Raw genomic sequence first — 13,018 nt, forward strand, 5'->3', positions numbered from 1 at the left:
GCCTAACCTATGCTGCAGGCTCATTACTCCAGATCTCCTTCAGCCTGTGTTGCTGACTGTGGCCAAGTTCCCCTCATCTACTGGAATTCAATACTATAATATTTGTTTCTTACTCAGGGATGAGAAAAACTATGGCAAAGACTTACTGACAATTACAGAACAGTTAATTATAACCACTTTACATCAGATTTAGAAAAACCATCTTCAACACAAATGTATTTGCATGTAAAAATACAGTAACGCATTTAAGAAGGGCTGAGCTAGCAGCACAACAAGTTAGAAGCTATTATGACAGTAAATCCAGCCACAGGTCACTGCAAGGCTACCTTCTCCCTGCTGATGAGATTATTGGTCATTCACTAATGGGTGCCTCACAAAAGTACTGCCTGCAGTACAAATACCCACTCACCACAAACACAAATAAACACAGCCACCTGCTTGTCTGATCACAACAATTTGTCATGACATTCAAGTATTGCTACCGACTCTCTCCCCCTAAACGCTAGGTGGGAAAAAAAAGTAAAACAAAACTCACAACACACAAGAGAGTTAAAATGGAAATTTAAAAATTCTTATGGGAACTTCAAACAATGCAAAGCACCTGTAGGGTTTTTCACAACCATCCAGTAAAAGATAAAAAAGGTTATGCAACAAAACATACTCATGTGAAATGTATCTCCCCAAACACCAAACCCCAGAATAAGTTTTGCAGGCAACACAACTCGCTAAACTAGATCACATATACAGGAAAACAAACAAGCTGCTATGGAGACCAACAGGCAGGGCAAACTACACCACATGGATTACACCCCACTACCTGGGCAGCAAGACTGAAGGGAATACCATTGTCAAGGACCACTCCTGGGTTCTTGAAGCTGTAAAAGTAAAGCCAGAACACTCATTTTGCTCAGGATCATGGACACAAACACCACTCCGAGCTACCTACTCTGCATTAATATCAGGGCCTGCCAAAGCAACACTAATCCAGTTTAAGATTCCTCAGGCCAGCTTGAGCCAGCAGCACTGTGGGATGTAAGCCCTGCAGGGAGAACATGCCATGCCACGCTGTTTCCTTTCTGCCTCACAGACATTATTCCTGTCTCTGTGTAAGCAGGAGCCAGGAGAAGAAGCACGCTAAGGTAATTAAAGCACCTTATGAGAGAAAAGTGAAGAGCCTTAGGATACTAGAACAGACCTGCAGAAGAGATCAGCTTTCAAGTCCTGGGGGTGAGGGGTCACCACCATTATTCTGCATTTTCATCCCATAACTACAGTGTTGTATAATGAAATGAACAGTGACACTTGCAGTATTCAAGGAACTCAGAGTTCATATGTCAGACTACAAAGAGACAAAGAGCTTTTCTACTGTTTACTTCATTTGTAAAAACAAAAGAACCCTTTATTTCCTGTACTAGTCAAATAAACAAATAAAGGGGAGGGAGTGGCTTACATGCTATTAGTTATGTTATTAGTGTTTCCATAGCCTTCAAATGACTAATGCATGTTCAAGCTGATGAAGACAAGAGAAGTGCACGTTCAAGCCAGAGCAGAGACTAACTAGTTATTGAGAAAACTACATAATTCCATTGGTACAATTCAATTCTGCAATAATCCTGCTATTCCAGTCCTGGGCCTACTCGAAACAGCAAATGCCAATTGTGAAAAGGAAGCCTAAGCTAGACCAAACATAAAGGTGTGCTTATCACTTTTCCTAAGACATCTTTGAAAAGAAACTGACTGCTTTTGGTGCAGCCAGATCACTCTGTTTCCTCCTACACTCGTGGATGCTGTTCCAGCTTTCATCTGCTGTCTGCTTTTCAGCTCTCTGGGAAGTTACAGATTCTAAGCAACATGGGAAGCACACAGGATACACCACACACTACCAGGATCACAACAGATAGCCCAGGGTAGCAGCACAGCAGCTGTCCTGAAAGACATCCCACATCATTACAGAATTTAATCTGTGGGATTTAAGCAGGAAGAAGAAACAAACTAGTTTTCCAACAGGATCTTCTGATACAAGGTTCCTCTTGACATGTAAACTTCGAGGACTTAACGCATCCTCCCAAATGAAGCTCCTCACTTGTGCGTACAACATTCCACTTGATTTTCTGCACAAAAAAGTAGCGCATCTTATCCCTGCTCTGTGGCACTTACACAAAGGAGGGGGAATTGCATAACACTTTTAGTCTCAATATCTGAGCAAGATTCCACCAGCAGGCCATACGTAAGGCAATCTTTCAAAGTCGTAGTCATTCTATCAGCTTGATTCGTAGCACCATCCCACATGCCACACATGGTAAAAACTGGCAAGATCCATTTTAGTAACAGAAGCCTTAAAAGCACAAGTTTCTCTTTCTCGCAGAAAGTCTTTCAGACTTCACTGCTTTGCATTCCAAAGCCAGAGCAACACAAGACAGAAGGGACCTGGTCCACAGGTAGCACTGCAGATGTTACAGTGCAATGAATACCTAGGAGTCTACCCCTGACAAGGGCAAGTTCACCATTTCTCTGCAAATGACCTCCAGCTCCATACCTGAGTCTCTAATTATTCCATTGACTCCAGCACAGAGAGCTCTGAGCTCTATTGATATTGCTGTTTTAAGAAGACCTGTTGTTTCAGGTCAACTGATGTGCAATGGGTAGAGGGTTACCTTTGATCAAAAATAACAACAGTCCATAGTCTCCATCCTGTCCCTGGCTGCCAGAACTTGTTCCCATGGTTTGCCTTACAGCAACTATTTTGTGAGAACAACTCCAAAACTGGATGGTTTTATTTTCTTGGTTTTGGATTTCTGTGGCACTGCTGTGTGAGTTTTAGGACAGTGTCCCTTGGAATTGCAGCTCAAAACCTTCGGAAAGAACATTGTCTTCTTGGAAAATATACAAACCCTATTATATACTGACATCCGTTTTACAAAATGTAAAAGTGAAAAAAAAATTCCAAAAAAAAGTTCTGGGGATAGCAGGCAACATATGTACTTTTGGCTGCACTTAGTCAAGATATATATAAAAATGTCTATGCTGATTTCTAAGAAATCTATAGTGCCTTTTCCTCTAGTTATTTATTCTCATTTTAATATTAGAAGAAACTGTAGTTTATCTCTTTATAAGCTCTATTTCAAAAAAGAAAGGGTGAAGAGAGAGAGGGGGTAGAGAGGGAGAGGGAGAACTCACAAGTAAGTTTTTCTGCATCCTCCACCCTCTACTGATTACACAACTCTCACCCGCCTTCTCATTGCTGTTCTCCATCATGACAATGCAAAGCTACTCAGCTGGCAGCCACACGAACCAGAAGATGTGTGTGCCTTGGTCTAGTGCCACAGGGAACTCTGGAGCCATCCCACAAGTTCCAAACACCCTGGGACAGCTTAAACAGATAATTAATCACCTCAGAGCTCAGGTATCCCTTGAGCAAGAACACAGAGCTAACTCAAGAACGTATAATAAGACATAAGGCACAAGCTATCAAAAATGGTAATGAAGTGTTTAATTAAAAATGTAGAGGGAAGAAAATTGCTCTCAGTTTTTTTTTTTTTTGAGCAGGCCATACACTTACATATGCACCCGAATTACAAAGGCCTGGAGTTCTGCACTGTCTCTTGATGTCTATCCACAGTGCAAATTTTCCCCAAGTTGACCAGTCCAGAGAAACAATGACCTGTGGGGCTGGAGAAGACAAACAGGAGAAGCAGTACTGACAATGGCAGGACAAAACAAAGGGGCAGGCAGCTGATGCAGCCATAGATCATATCCAGCAGCTATACTGGCACCCCAAAATAAATATTGCTTGATGTGTTAGATAAAATTGTAACAATAGATTACTACTAAAAATAAAGTTTAATTGGTATAAAATCTACTACAGCACAAAATCTGCTCTTCACACTGGTAAACAAGAGACTCCCTTGCATGATGTTATAAGCACAAACTGTCTACCTTTCAATTCTATTTTAAGAATCCTCTTTAAAAGGGCAAAAAACTTAAACATAACCAAACTTCTAGTTTCTTTTTCCCAAACAAAAGCCATACATGCATAAATAAAGTGAAGTAGAATCACGCCCATTGCTATCCATACCCTGTCTTCATTCTTCCAGACCAACCCTTTCACACAAAATTTTGCACATTGCTGGAACACAGCAAGGCCAAACACACATAACTAAAGCAGAAACAGCTCCTTAAAGATGCAATTTTGAGACATTGTGTGAAAGAGAAGCATGAAAAATGGATACTGTGCTATTGTCATCACTAGCAAACTAAAAGTTCTTTGGGAACACCTTGAAATTAAGTGATTAGATGTAAGAATCACAAGGAAGAGAGGCACTGCACTGAGTCCTCTTGACTTCAAAAGATGGCTTACCACTAAAGACAGTCTAACCAGAGAAACAGAATTGGTGTGAACAGGTAACGGGAAACAGGATTGTTATCCTTGATCTCAGCAGTACTTTGTTCATTGGCTACTATCACAGCACAATTCACCAGCTGAAACTCTATTGACACGTAAAACATTGCAAGAAGATTAGGAAGCAAACACTCTATTTGGAGGGGAGATGAAAGGTCAAACTTAAACCACAACAAAACCAGGCATTACACCAATAAAGGATAACCTCTGAAATAACCAAGTACAGTTATAGGAACCTGTGGAATCCATTATTCCACAAAGAGAATGTGAGGGAATTGTTCCCATAGCTGAGAAGAAGGAAGAGTAATAAAGCCATATGGGAAAGGTGGGAGGACTGGGTCTGTTATGAGTAACACAAATACAGAAACACCAGCACTACCCAAGAGCAAGTATACAGAGGCATAAAAGGCATAACAGGCAGGAACAGTCTGTCCTTGTGAGCCACAAATTCAATACATGAAATTTCAGGGAAAACCTGGAAGTAACAACAGACACAAATTACAGAAGTGTCTTTGACGTTAAAACAAAACAAGCAAAAAACAACAAAAACATCATCCATCCTAGGAAAAAATTAAGTCCTGAAAAGCAACACTATTAAAACTTGAAAGTTTTTGAGGCCTAACAATTTAAGTACTTCTTTTTCGATCAGGGAGGAGAGGAAGTCCACAAAAAATTACTCTGGCTCAAACCACATGCTTAATAATCACAGATAATGAACTGAAACTAAATGAAATCAGAAGCTTTATGGCAGCAGAGTTTTCAGAAGAGAGACTTGGATTAATACAGGGTTTGCTAAAGGGAAGGAGACATCAAGTAGTACTTGGGGAAAAAGATTATATACAGAACAAAATTACTTGTAGGAACAATTCTGTCCTGGCACCACAATGGATTAAATTATTTAATAAATTAAAACAAAATAAATAAAAACTTTCTAATTTCCTCCAAAGAATATTACATATACAATTAAAATCATTCTGCTGTTTATGTCATTATTGAGAGCATTGTGTCCCAGATAATGCATCGGCCATAGGTGACATTAACCAAATAATGCAAAAATTGAATTGCCAAGATGCTCCATGGGTGTATTTTCACAATGTTCACAGGAATCACAGGCTCTTGCTCTGTGATCTTCCTTAAATCATCCAGATACCCAAGGATATCATCCACCCTCAATGCCGTTTTCATGACTTACTGGTGCTTATAACTAACTACCAGGGATGCCTAATCTTTTAGGCAGACAAGCAAAATATTCTCTCCTGGGAACACTGAATTATCATTATGCAAGTACTCCTTTGTCTTTTAGTTCAGCAGAACCAGAGAGTGACAATTCATTGCAAGTACAGACAGAAAGGTTTCTGCAGGGTTCCATGTGAAGCCATTCCATGCTAAGCTCCAAGGTGACCAGAAGTTACACAGTGCTTACACATGTCAGGGAGTGATACTATCCTGTGGCTCATCTATTCATACGTACTCCTACCAATATAACTGCATTCTCTCTTTTGAGGTATTGACAAACCTTTCAATATTGATATAAATTATAACTTTTCACTACTTGCAGTATTTATACTTTCACACATCTCTTAACTAGATGTACTTAAAATCAATTCAAATTAAAGATCTTTCAGTTTTTCCATAGTCTGAGTCTCACTAAAGAGATGCACTCACCTGAGTTACCTAGAAACTGCGAGCATCTCCATTCAGGTGTAAGCCATTTCTATATTTTGACTGTCTCCAGTACAACCAAAAATTAGACTATTTCTCTTTCTATCACTGTCAGCTCAGGCTCTTTGCTTCTCCTTCTCCTGCCAGTTCCTCTGCTCCCCTCCTGCTCTCTGCTTTCTCCATATACTTCTCCCCAGGAAAACACAGTTCCAACGCAACAAGTAGCTCTATTCCAGTGATGACTCCTCTGTTTGACTGCCAGCTTGTGGTACCAAGAAAGGGTCTCCTGTTTTCCACTCCAGCACAACACTTACATGCTGTATTTTGCTGTAGCAGAAACCAGGAAGCCATTATACAGAGTCAGAAGAGGTTTCTTTAAAAAGAAACCAAAAACCAACAAACGGATGCAGCCTTGTTACCTATCAGTTCTTGATGGATTAAAAAGCACTACTTTGTAGTCAAAACAGAATCATAGAATAACTGTCCTTAGTTGCAGTAATTGCCCAGATCATTTCATGTTTGGTTTCCCAAGTACATTCTCAGTGGTGTAGCACCTGTATAATCAGAAACAATGAGCAAGATATTTATAACATTGATTCACAGAAATCACGCCGTAATAACATTTTCTTTGTCCGGCAGCACAAGACTAAAATATGGAAACAAACTTGCTCTTAAGTATTGAAACTGGTGTTGAAAGCGAAAGAAATTTCCTTTTGAAAGGCAATACACCTTTTCCTTGCTTATCCAAGAAAGAAAATTTTCATCTGTAGTTGTACATGAAGATCCACAAGTGAACCCCCTTTGAAGCCAGCTAGCATCCTGGGAAAATGCAAGAATATACGGCAAGTGTTCCAGTGACGCTAATGCCAATTAGACATTTGAATAAGTTTGTGATAGCGAGGCTTTCACTCTGAAAATGGAGATAGTGGAATATGAGAAATGCAAAATACAGTCGGCAAAAAAAAAGATCTGACTTAGCAAAAACCTCTTTACCAACAAGTTAAAAAGTTTCATCTTAGAAATCAGAGTGCTGATAATCAGATCTGGCAAGGGAAACCAACCATGCTCCCCAGCCCAGTTCATTCGACTTAATAGACACACACTAATGGAAAGACAGCATTTAGAACTACAAGAGAAGGGAAAATGCACGTAAAACTTTATTTCTTCAAGCATTCCAATCGAAGCTTTACACCTGGCAAACAATCAGGAACCTTCAGAACTGAGCAGAAACACAGCCAACTTACCAAAAAAGTATGCGCAGAATGTTTGCGACCAGCAGCACCAGGCAGACGTAGGTGGAGAAGCCCTCGGCGTTCTGGGTGCGCCGAATGTCCCGGTACTGGGGGATGTAGGGCACGACGCCGCCGAACACCATGGCCCCCGCGGCGCCCCAGGACACCAGCTGCCGCATGGGCACCAGCAGCCACTCCAGGCCGCCCGGCTCCATGCCGGGGGCGTGCGGGGAGGCGCTCAGGCTGAGGGATGCCCTCAGGCTGAGGGTGCCCCGCCGCAGCTCTCCGGCCGGGGCCGGCTCTAGCCACGGGCGGGCTCCTGCCCGAGATGCGGCACCATGACTGCGCCCTCTCCCGCGGGGCCCGGACCTGGGGAAAGGGATGGGGCGTGAGCCTGGCACTGCCGAGGGCGGCTCCGGCCGCTGCCAGCCGGGCGCCGGCGAGCCCAGACCACCGCCCTGCCGCGGGCGGGTCGGGGCCGCCCCCGCTCCAGCCTCAGCCTCAGCCTCAGCCTCAGCCCCAGCCCCAGCCCCAGCCCGGCGCTCCACAGGGGAAAGCCGGCCCCGGCACAGCAGCCGCGCCGCTCCATCGCTAAGAGCGGCCGGGCTGGGCGCGGATACGCGGCTCCGCCGCCACCCCCGCCCGGCCCCCGGGTAGTGTCTCCGAGGGGGCTCCTCCGCCTCCCTCGCCCACCCGTGCTCTCCCCGCCCCGCGGGCAGGCACGACCGCCCGCCCCGCACCTGCTCCCCGAGCTCCGGCCACCGCCGCCTCCATCCCCCGGCGCCGCTCCGTGGGCGGGCGGGCAGCGGCGGCCAGGGCGGCCCGTGACGCACCGGGAGCGGCCCCGCCTCCGCCAATGAGCGCCGGGGCCGCCCCTTCCTCCGGCGGGGAGCGGCGGCACCGGCGGCACCGGGCCCGCCTCCCCTGCCCCCGCGGTACTGGGATACGGCGGGCAGCACAGGGCTACCGTGGGAGCCTGGCGCCGGAGGGGGCTCGGCTCCTCCAGGCCCACCTGGGCGCCTTCTCCTCCTCGGGCTGCGCTGAGCCACCGGCCCGGGTCCTGCTGCCCAGAGTTACGGAAAATTCCGTCGTGCCTCGTGGACAAGGGGGAATGGCTTTAAACTGAAAGGGAGTAGATTTAGATTAGATACTAGGAAGAAAGTCTTTACTTTGAGGGTGGTGAGGCACTGGAACAGGCTGCCCAGAGAAGCTGTGTCTGTTCCATCCCTGCGAATGTTCCAGGCCAGGCTGGATTGGGGCTTAGAGCAACGTGGCCTAATGAAAGGTGTCCATGGCAGCGAGATTGAAACTAGATGGTCTTTAAGGTCCCCTCCAACCCAAACCATTCTATGATTCTGTGATTTCTGTGGCTGTCTGAATTGCAGTGGCTGGGGAGAAAAGTGTGCAACTTCTACCCAAAGTAGGGCAGATCCAAAGTGACCAGGGAGCCTCTACTGCTGCTTGCACTGGGCCAGGAGAGGACAAGTGCTGCACACAGGTGTTGTGTGGAGAATGCCAGCATGCACACTGCAAACACCTCCTTCAGCCACACTTAAAAGAATGGATCATCACCATGCGTCCAAGTGGCTGCAGAGCTCTCCTCAAAGCTTGTTCCTTGGGCTCCCCATAATACTACTAATGCTTTCTTCTACCTTGTTAGTAGCAGGAAGGCTGCTCATCCTCTGCTGCTCATCCAACAGGTAGGAAATGAGATGGGTTTTCCTGCATCTGAGTGATGTATGATTTTGTGTCCTAGAGCAGAAACTGCAAAAGTTTTTTTTTGTGAATGTTAAAGGGGAAAAGGAGCTGAATTAGAAATGTCTGTTTCAGGATTTCAGAAGCCTTTTGTTTACTTCCTGCATAGCAGCACCTTGCTCAACTGCAAGCATTTCTTCCACTGGGCAATTCTTGCAGCATATGTGCAGCTCATGAACCTGCACATTACCACAGAATGTATTTGTCAAAGACGTTCTTGGAGTACCATCACACAAATATCCAAAACAGCCTCCTATGTAGATCAGGTGACCAGTGATAACACTGAGACTTAGCTTTCCTTCAAGGAAGTAGCAGCTCTGCTACTTGAACAAAGCTCTATTCCATTACACAGAGTTGATAGTTTGATTGCTGAAGTTACAAATACATAGCGGATGTTCTGAACTCTGATTTTTGGATGGGGATCCTGACGTTCCTGATGTCATTGCGTCTGACTCACGCAGAGAGACTATAACAATCAAATTATGTATAAACTGCATTATTTAAAACATTTTATTATTTAATGGCTCATATTTCATGTATCACTTGCACATTATCATCAGGCAGTTATGCCAACTTCTTTTCATGCTTTCCTTGGAGCCCTTAGCACATTATTTTTCCTTAAGCACAATGGTCTAAAACTTTGAAGTTGAAAATAGAAGTAGCTCAGATTAGAAAGCCACTCTATTCGTGTAAATACAAGTATTTTGAGAAATCATGAAGAAATTGTCTTGAGAAAACAGGTATTTTGAAGTAATGGTTACCTAAGTAGAAGAAACTACCCAAGCTGCCACCAGATCTCCAGGTTAGCTTCCAGAATTATTCCAGGATGTTCTTAAGTCAATATTATTCAATATTCAATAACAAATTGTGCACAATATTCAGACTCTAAAATACTCAACTGGAAACAGACAACTGCCTAAACTTAGGTTGTTTTCCCTTACTTGAAACTGTATGGGTAAAAACTGTGAATTACAGCATGTTGCTGTGTGAACACAATTCAGTTCCGGTCACTAAAATCATCCCAGTTGCTCAGGAGTTAATGCACGAATGTAAGCTAAACTGACCAGTGACACCAGACACTGAGTAGGAGGAGGAATGACAGGCTGGCTGAACTCCTCAGGCTGAGCAGCTGCCAGCATCAGGAAGGGACCCTTCAGGTCTCAGGATATCTAAAAAGCCAGGCTCAGGTTTTTTTTTGTAGTGGTGCCATCCTGAGGTGCTTGCTGCCTCCAGCGTAGCATCCTGCCTGGCACAGGAGCACCCAACCACAGCAAATCCAGCAAGACTCCAGGAGGAGAGTGTGCTGGAAGAAATAAACTTGAGGTGATAACAGGTGATTGGAGAGAGTCTTGCATCATCAAGGAAAAGTTCCGCAATCTGCAGGTCTGAGTGCAGTCACACAAGAATGAGCCTTGAGAGGCTTCATATGAAAGCAGATTTCTTTCTCTGGGAGATTGTAACTGAGAGGGAGCTCAGAAGGACCATCCTCTTGATGTAAAAGCAGAGCTTACCATAGAAACAGTACTGCTTCACTGCCAGACAGCAATCCTCTCTTTCAAGTGAAGAGAAAAAGAACAGGTGTATTTATTTTTTCACACAGAATGGCAAAATTCCCCTATTAGGAAAAGAACCCTCTATTTGCTAGAAGTACATTACCCATTCAGAAAACAGAAGCAGACAGTTTCACACCAGATCTTTGAAGACTAAATTAATCTTTTTAGGACATCTGCTGTAGGAGAATTAAAATTGATTATGTGAGCAGCTCTAGCCACCTAGTTATGAACTAGCTTCTAGCAGCTAACATTTTCATAACTACATAGTCCCCAAACATCACGAGAACTTTGATTTATTTTAGATTAAGAAATCTGATAGGAAATGTTCCTGTAGTATCTTTGAATGTGGTTTAAGCAAACTGAAAATGGTGAACAGACATGGGATGTTTTCAAAGGGCTTTTAACTTTAATGTTGGTAGAAGAAGTAAAAATTACTATGTAAGGTTTAAAGTTTTTGCAAATAGCTTCACTGACTTTAAAAAAGTAAGCAAAGCCCCATTTCTACACTTGGCTCCATATGGCCATATTCCTATCAGGACAATATTAGGACCAACAGGACACAGGAATGAACCACCCAATAGACCAGTTCAATGACAAGCCTTAGCCCTCTCTTTGCAGTTTTTTACAGGAGGAGGAGGAGGACAGCTGTTAGTACTTGACTTGTAGTTACTGCAGCAGCAAAAATAGCAGATTGCTGCAAGTCTCCCAGTCAGTCTGTTGTTCTGTCAATTGATTTTGAAAGATGAGTAATAAAATTATTTTATATTCCACATTAGAGAAATGCTGTTGCACAGAAGCAAGCATATGAAGTCCCTGCAAGACCCTGCTAGAGTGTAGATAAGCTCTAAGTTACTTCTTGAACACATTGCACAGTAAAAGGATAAAGTGAATGCCTATGGTAGCCAAATTCCCTTCAATTATCACATTATATATCTCATTCTACAACTACAGCCATGGGGACATTAAAAAGAAATATTCACTGTACTGTTCATAAAACAAGTAAATGGGTCTTAAGTGTCTTGAAATTGGCCATTCCTACCATAATGTATTATGACTAAATCAGCTGTCCTCCATTTTTTTTTTTTTTTAAAGCAACCTTGCTGCAGCTGGTGGCAGAAGCTGCCTCCTGGCCCCTCCTAGCACTGGTGAGCCCCTGTTTTGGCAGCTGATGGGCAGAATCAAGCTAGCATTAATAGGAGATACATTTTTGTGCATTGCACATTTTCACCACTCTTCCTTTCTCCTTCTGAGCTGGTCTTTGCAAACAGAACAGTGAATATCAGCATGAGTGGAACACCCACTGGCCTGCAGAGGAACACCCTCTGCACTTCCAATGAGGAGCATGGAACATGCCCAAGCCTACAAGCCCATCCCTTTGCACTGGGGAGTGGGAACCACGACCATGGAGGTTGATGATTAGACACCTCTCTGTACTTGGACTGCTGCCATCTCCACAGACAAGTGGAGAAAAAGCCCTTAAGCAAACATGTCAGAGCAGGAATCAGCCTGACAGCTGGCAGAGATACATGAACCCGTCTTCAAACCATTTCAGCTTTGTAAACAATGGGCAAAGTTCAGAGTGGAGAAATAAATAAATAGCAGTCCTGGTTCAACTTTTTACCTGTGTAGCTGCTTACTCAGGTAAGAAGTTGAACCAGGACTGCTTAACCCACAGCCTGCTCTTCTGTCAAACAGGTCCAGCTGGCTGCAATTATTTCTTCCCCACCTGCTCTTGGGATGCCCTTGGTGTGTCGCATGGCATCACAGTCATCGCAGCAGTTGGCTGCATCAGAGGAGTCCATAGACAGCTCCCAATCCACCTGCATATCCTTGCCTATGTCAAACAATGCAGCCAGAAGTTCTCACCTTAACAACCTTCTGGAGCAGGGCTGCTTTCTCTTAAGATAGAGGAATGTCTCCACAGATGAGATCTGCGTAGTGTGCCATGGGAAAGTACCACGCAGAGTCCATTCATCACTGATCCAATGCATAGTGCTCAGCATCAGAAGGGACAGATTCCTCTTTTTATTCCATCTAACTAAAATGGCTATTTTATTAAGCTGGTTTTTGTTGGACCTTTCTTGACATGATGGAGAAAGAGCTCTGTACCATCTCCCTCTCTCATGCACTTCACTCCTCCCTGGGGCAAAATGCTCACTTAATTACAGGATCAATTGTGTTCCACAAGAAGCTGCTGATACTGGGGAGTGAGCTGGGAAAGAAGGAGGGTGGTGGGCTAATCCTAGGCAGTTGTGAAGCCCCCACTGCCACTTGGTCACTCACTCCTTCCTACAGGATGAGGAAGAGAATCAGCAGGGTGAAGCCATGGGAAAAATACCTATGGGTTGACATAAAAGTCTTGTAGTGAGTAAAAAGAACATAACTAAGTGATGCAAAGTCAACCACTCACCACCACC

At 44.1% G+C, this 13,018-nt stretch overlaps 1 protein-coding gene across 2 annotated transcripts in view; it reads right to left on the reverse strand.

Moving 5' to 3' along the window:
• Nucleotides 1-8,080, reverse strand: part of SLC66A2 (solute carrier family 66 member 2) — a 67,503-nt gene extending 59,423 nt beyond the window's left edge. For both annotated transcript variants that reach the window (XM_054284862.1, XM_054284861.1), the window contains exons 1-2: nucleotides 8,034-8,080; nucleotides 7,306-7,662 (exon numbers count right to left, since the gene is read on the reverse strand). In XM_054284862.1, the coding sequence (XP_054140837.1) occupies nucleotides 7,306-7,508 (203 nt within the window). In that variant the 5' untranslated portion in view covers nucleotides 7,509-7,662; nucleotides 8,034-8,080. The remainder of the gene's footprint in view (nucleotides 1-7,305; nucleotides 7,663-8,033) is intronic.
• Between the last annotated feature and the right edge of the window lie 4,938 nt (nucleotides 8,081-13,018).

The sequence above is a fragment of the Melozone crissalis genome, unplaced genomic scaffold, assembly GCF_028551555.1.
Source record: "Melozone crissalis strain CALT ecotype California unplaced genomic scaffold, PUWL_Pcris_2 ptg000042l_1, whole genome shotgun sequence".
Lineage (NCBI taxonomy): Eukaryota > Metazoa > Chordata > Aves > Passeriformes > Passerellidae > Melozone > Melozone crissalis.